The following is a 6,875-nucleotide window of genomic DNA, read 5'->3' as shown; positions in this document are numbered from 1 at the left end:
ACCTTTTAAACCTGGATGCCAAGAGCAGGTCTATGTTCACAAGCTCAGCAGGACAAGACCTGGGGCAGCACTAGCCCCAGCTCGTCTGTGCCAGCCAACATTGTCCCTAAGAAATCCTAAACCTATGGATAACAAAGCACGAAGACTACTTCAAATAGTGCAGTTGTTACCATGTTAGGATTTGGGTATGGGGCAGAATACATCCATCCAGGGCCACAGAACAGTTCTTGGCTCATTCAAGGTGTTTAAATGTGTGTGTGACTTGAATATCTCTAAATCTGGCAGGAAGAGAAGGAAACTGGATTGGGCAGAAGAATGGAGCCAGCTCAGCTGGGGGATAACATAGCAATAGAAACCATGGGGACAACAGAGAGTCTCATGGCTGAAGACTGAGCTCTGGCTCTCATGGCTGAAATTCTTGGCCAACCTCACAGTTGCACCAAGGAGAAATAAATGAACTGAGGCTCTAGTAAGAAAATAGAGGTTGGAGGTAAATCCCAGACTAAGACTGGATGACAAAGGCAATGAGGAAAGCTGGGAGAGAAAAGAGACAGGGAGTGCACAGCTGGGGGTAGGACTGGGTGGGAGTAAGGGTGGTTAAGAGCAGGCTGGGGTGAGCTGAAGCCATGAGACCACATTCCCTTTGCAAACCAGAAAAGATCCGGCTGCTTCTGAATGTTGTTCCTGTGCTCTCAGCAAATTCCCAGCAGCGTGAGCAATGCATGTAGCTGCTCTCCCTGTTCAATGAGTCAATAGAGAGAAAACCAGTTGGGTGAGCTGCACCCAACTAATTACCCTGGGAGATCTTCACTGGGATATACAAGAGCTTCTTCAGGAGAAAGCTTTTCAACCTCCTGTGACTCACTTGGAAGGGTTTGAGTGAGCAAATCTCTCATTCCTAAGATTATCCATAAGGAAGGTCAATACAGGGCAATGATTTCCCTCAGTATGAACCACGCTGGACACTTCACTTGCAAACACAAAAGATTTATTTCCAATATTAATATTTTGTTATAAAAGAAGCTGAAATTTCCAGTCGAAACCATCAGTCATTTCTGAAGGTTTTCCTTTAAGCATCATGCAGGATACTTCCTCCCCCTTTCAACATAATCCATAATACTTATGAAGCAATTTCCACTGGAAGATCTTCAACCAGTTTAAAGAAGACGTAATGCTCAAGATGCCTTCACATTGAGTCCTGCCTTGTCCCCCTCTGTTTGCCTGCTGGAGAGCTCAGCAGCCGTTTCCTTTCAGCCAGCTGACCCAGAAGAGAAATTGAAAGCAAGTTAAATAGAATAGGGAAAAGAATAATCTGGGCAGAGGCTTCCTGAAGTGAATGCAAAGGAATTGCAATGTATTTCAGCATCATATCAATTCCACTTGCAGACTAACTCCTCTGCTTTTGTTGCTAACATGGATGCACTCAGTCACTACTCTCAATGTACTGTACCACACAGTCACACAATAGAATAAAATAACACTTTATTGTGCCCAGCTTCTGTTTAACAAGTGTAATATTAATAAAATGATACAGAAAATGGTATAAAGGCGAAACATGGCACAAGAGAACAGCAGGGATAAAATGAAGGGGAAAAAAAGGCATCGAGTGATAAAGGCCAATAGTAGGAGAGATGGTGGCTGTATGGTGCCCTTCTGTATAAGCAGGGCTCCTTTCTCTTCCAAATACCATTTTGAGGTAGGGCTGTGCTCCTATGCACTGTCATCAGAGCATGGAAAGAACAAAACTAGTTGCTGATGGGATGTGACATTCCAGGTAGGAGGAACAGGGCAGGATTTAGACTGTACAGACGAGAGCTTGATCCTTTACAACGCAAGGCCAAGCAGCCTTCACCTCCCTCCAACCCCTTTAAACACCCAACCGGAGGATGCAGGCGAGACTGGCCAAGACACCCAGTGCTATCATGGTGTAGCTGGTTCTCACACTGCTGGCACCACTGATGTTGCACAAGGAGGTCTCGCAGCAGCTGGTGGCAACACCAGCTATGCCGATATTGAGGTCAATTGTTGGGCAAAAGGCGGAACATCTCTTGGTAATACGCTGGTTACGGTCACTGCCTGAAGGGAGAGAGAGAAAGCAAGAAGAAAAGTCACTGGGGGTTTATATATGTGTGTATTTTATATATATGTTATGTATTTTATGTATTTTTGACAGATTGCAATGGTAGGCTAGCTGTGCAATATCCAGTGGGGAATACATTGTTCTGTGCTTAATGCTGTTCATTTTCCCTTGGGCTTCATCGGGCTGCATCATTATTTGTGTATATGTGACCTATGGAGACCATCTCCAGGCCTTACAACTTCTCTGCTGTTTTCAGGGCCAGTGGGGTGCAGCCTAGGGCAAGAATTTATAGAATCATAGAATGGTTTAGGTTGGAAAAGACCTTAAGATCATCCAGTTCCAGCCCCCTGCCATGGGCAGGGACACCTCACACTAGACCATGCAGACCAAGGCTCTGTCCAGCCTGGCCTTGAACACTGCCAGGGATGGGGCAGCCACAGCTTCTCTGGGCACCCTGTGCCAGCGCCTCAGCATCCTCACAGTAAAGAACTTCTTCCTTATCTCCAACGTGAACTCCCCTTGTTTCTGTATGAACCCATCACCCCTTGTCCCATCACTCCAGTCCCTGATGAAGGTCCCTCTCCGGCATCCTTGTAGCTCCCTTCAGACCCTGGAAGCTGCTCTGAGGTCTCCATGAAGTCTTCTCTGAGATCTAATCTGGAGATCTAATGCATTTGTACAGTGCAAGATTGCAAGACATCACTGTTACCATGCCTTGCTTCTTCCACAGGACCTGGCCCTTTCCAATTCCACCACCTCATGAGCATATATTTGAGCTTGGATATCAAGGGGTTTGTGCAGAGAAATCCTCTCTCTTCCAGTATTTCCCTTTCCTGAGTGTGTTTAATCATCAGTATTGTCATAGCATATCACAACAGAGATGGGCTATGCTGAGTTCCTACTGTAAGATTTGTTCCCTGCGTGCTATGATCCTCATTAGTTCATTCCAACCCCCTGCCACGGGCAGGGACACCTTCCTCTAGAGCAGGTTGCTCCAAGCCCCTGTGTCCAACCTGGCCTTGAACACTCCTACCACACTTCCTGGTGGGAGGAGGCTCTACGATCAGCCTGACCTAACCCCATCTTGTCATCAGAACCTTAGGAAAGCTTCACACTTACCCATTCCCGTGGTAGAATAGGTTGTGAGACAGTACTTCTCATGGTCAGAGCATGTGGTTGTACTGAGACAATGCACATTGGAAGGTGCATCTTTGCAGGTGAAACATGTCAAGGAGAAAGCTGCAAAAGAAGCACACAAAGCCCATCAATCACCTCAATATCCAATATCCCCCCATCAAATATCCGTAGGAGCATAAAACTGGTGCTACTGGTGTGGATGGAGGATGTCAAGCCCGGTAGCCCCAGACAGACAACCTCCTGGGTGTGCAAAACTTGGCCCTAGCAACTCTCCTGGACTCAAATCACTTTAAGCTCAGATTCCTGACACAGATGTGGTTTCCTCATTTAGTAACCCTCAAGGGATCTCCCTTCTGGATACTTACTTGAATTTCCCTTGAATCCATTTAAATGTATGACCTCCCCAGTGGGCTTTTGGAAAGCACACCCCAGTCTACAACCACTTGCAGCAGGAAGCTCTTGTGGTTTCTTTCCAACCTGACTCCTCCAAGCTTCAGTTGCTGGTCACTAGTTCTTGCATGGAACCAATGGATTCCTGTCCATACCCTTTCACATCCTCTTCAAGTCATCTGAAAAGTCTGTCTACACAGACCATGCCCCACAACGTAACTCAAATGAGGGACAAGTCACCTGGACCTGCTTTTTGGTGTTTGGTGGGAAGATGGATGCTTCCATTTGTCTAGTTCATTTTCAGAGCTCAGCACACCACTGCCTTGGCTGAAACAGATTCCTTTTTACAGCCATCCATGGGTGATGAATGCCTAACACAACAAAACGTGTACATCTGTAACACTGCATCTGCACAGCGCTGTGCCAATAGGAATGAATGGAAACAGCTTGCACTCCAGTAAGCTGAAGCAGTCATTCACAGCAAAGAGATCCTTGGGGAAGGTTTCTTTGCATGATAAGGGGAATTTCCTACTCCTCTGTTTATCAGGAGCAAACACTCCTGCAGTAATGTCACCCACAGGGGATCAGACTCATTTTTCTCGTTTCCAGAATATCTCTATCTATGGACACTTAAACCCCACCTTATTCTTGTACCAGCACTGTCCTTTCACTTTGCCTTCCTTGCTCTTTGTCTCCCTTGTCTTTGCCATCATTTCAATGCAATCATTTGCCATCATTCTTTTGCCAGCAATGTCCCAACCTCATTGGTGCCCTTGTTTGACCTTAGACAACCTCATCTGGCCCAAACAGGCTCTGCCCTGCTTAGCTTCCTGCTAGCCCAGACCTGTTCCTAGGTCAGACCATGGCCCAGGGTGACCAGGGTCACTGTATTTCATAGGAAGCCACAAAAATGCTTTTTAGGGCACTATTCATCCTTCTCTGTGTGTCTTCTCTCCCCATTCCATCTAACAGCCCCTTCTCCATTTCCATGGCCAGCCAGCACTGACGTCCACTTTCCTCTTGTGGTCCTTAGTCCTCGGAGCTCCTGATCTGCACACAAAGGTGTGTGGCTTCATTCTCTTTCCTTGTGCAAACTCTTCACAAGGACATTTCTGCTCCACCCCACTGGGAACCACCCTTTTCTCCCAGAATAACCATACACTAGAACAGAGTCCCCAAACTGGGTTTTCCAGACATGTAGCTCATTTTATTCCTTAATTAATGTAGCTTCTTTAACCAAGCCCATTCCAAGAAGAACTTCCTTAATCTGTGCAGGAAACGGTGGAGCTTGTTGCATGCCCAAGTCCTGTTTCATCCCAACCTCCCAAAGATGCTAATTCCAGAGTCCAGATCCCTTGTGACCCTTCAAGCCAGGAAAGGGGGCAAACTCCCCAAAGGGGTGATTTTGCCAACCTCTTCCTGTTCTCAAGAGGTTTCTCACTCATCATTTACTACAGAGGGTGCACATGGATGCGCATGGGATCCTAACCTTGTATCTCAGTTAAGACCCTGATATCAGGCAGGACACTTTTGCTCATGCTACTGAAAACCACTTCTGATTTTATTGCATCCATTGAGGTATCTGTTCCAATGAGGGCTGAGTGGGGAAGGGAACAGTATTTCTTTCAAAGCATGTCCCACTCAGGAAGGTTAAACCAGGCTGCTTTTGGGTATCTCCTGTCTGTACCTAGCAAGACCTCTGCTCTCCTTGAATAAGAACATTCCTCAAGGAAGATCTTCATGTGAATAATTCAAGTCAAATAACTTTGACTTGTAAAGCATTAGCAAGTGCCAGCAGATGTGGGATATACACTGTTAAAATCAGCCAGGTTCAGGATTAATTGGAACAGCAACCAGCCTTCTGGCTACATTGCACAGCAAAGTGGTGCTGCGAATGTGCTCATTTCCACTGACTCCTTTGCTAAGTTTGCTGCCTCATTACGTGATCTCTTTAAAATATGTGATTATAGCTGATGATAAGCTGCAGGAAAAGAATCCTTTTATTGCCCGCAACTTTCTCAGCCCCATTGATCACGATGATTTAGCACATGCCAAGTTTAAAGCCTGTGAAGTCCCACAGTAAGAACATTTACAGCCTCAAATTAAGTGTGAGCCTCAGTGTTCTGTTAGACCAGGACCAGACTGATCAGTAATGTGCAGGTCAAACCCTACAGCAGAGCCTGAGAAAAACTCAGCTTGCAACAAGGCAAAAGCTCCCCTAGCTTAGGGCATCAGCTATTCCCCTGGAATAGTCATAGGGATATTTATGGCTGCATCCTCTATTCCTTGCTTCACCCACAGCACATCCCTATGCAAACAGAGCATCTCCCAGAGGAGCAGGCAGTGGTCCTTCGCAGACCCCAACCATGTAAAATTGAAGTGCAGGTTCCCAGTGCATCCTTCCCCCCCAAAACCACACATTTATCAGAATGAGAATGGGACGTTTGCATCCCAGACCTGGGATCAACATCAGCAAAACTGCACCTTAAACCAACAAGCTGGAAGAAAGAGATGGGAGACTTGCATCTTCTTGTGGCACAACTGTCTCTACCAGATTAGGTAGTGATGGTTTGTTCTTGCAACCAAACAAGCAAGTGAAAATATGTCTAATCTGCAGCTTTATTGCATATATTGTTCATTCCTTGTCCAGCTCTGTATATTCTTCAACTCATTCACCTAGTCATGGAGCTGCAGTAAGGAATCTCAGCTGCTTTCACTGAGCCACTCCAAGATCTGGGTTGAGACTCCATGAATGAGGGGAGGTGGGTATCTCATCCCCCACTTTAGCTCCTCAGCATCCTTCCAACTCCTGATGGGGATAAATCCCGTGGCTTCTTACCCTGAGACTGCAATGCTGCCTAGAGCTTAATTATCCTTCAGCTTTACCATTCATGCTGCAAAATCCCCTCATCATCCTGCAATATCAAAGACACGATCTGGGGATCTCACTAATGCAAAGAAATCCTTGGAGACTCACCACTCTCGGTGCACAGGGCTATGACAAGCACGACAAGAAGAGAAGTCTTCATCCTTTATAGTTGTCGCAGCCTCCAAAACAAGCAGGTCTCATGCAGGGCAGGTTTTATACCTCTCCAGTACTTGCTTTGATGCTGGGATAATAAATATAGGGTTGTTGTGTCAGATGGTAGATAATTGAGAGGAACGTGTCAGTGCTTGTATGTGGAAGAATGTAAATCCAAACAGGCAAATGCTCTCCCCCCTTTTATTTTGTCCCTACTTGTTTCACAATGCAGCTTGTTCATCTGGT

General features: G+C 46.1%; 1 protein-coding gene across 1 annotated transcript; it reads right to left on the bottom strand.

Annotated features, from left to right (window-relative positions):
* Positions 1-1,867: 1,867 nt before the first annotated feature.
* On the bottom strand, positions 1,868-6,636 carry LOC104405490 (lymphocyte antigen 6E-like). Its single transcript, XM_010014222.1, has 3 exons — positions 6,585-6,636; positions 3,200-3,319; positions 1,868-2,076 (listed from the first exon to the last, which is right to left on the bottom strand). The coding sequence occupies exons 1-3, from the start codon at positions 6,634-6,636 to the stop codon at positions 1,868-1,870; spliced, it is 381 nt and encodes a 126-aa protein (XP_010012524.1).
* Positions 6,637-6,875: the final 239 nt, after the last annotated feature.

This window comes from Nestor notabilis, unplaced genomic scaffold (assembly GCF_000696875.1).
Source record: "Nestor notabilis isolate BGI_N333 unplaced genomic scaffold, ASM69687v1 scaffold730, whole genome shotgun sequence".
NCBI classification, from domain to species: Eukaryota; Metazoa; Chordata; class Aves; order Psittaciformes; family Psittacidae; genus Nestor; species Nestor notabilis.
Note: the sequence above shows the minus strand (reverse complement) of the source record. Positions and strands in the feature narration are given on the sequence as shown.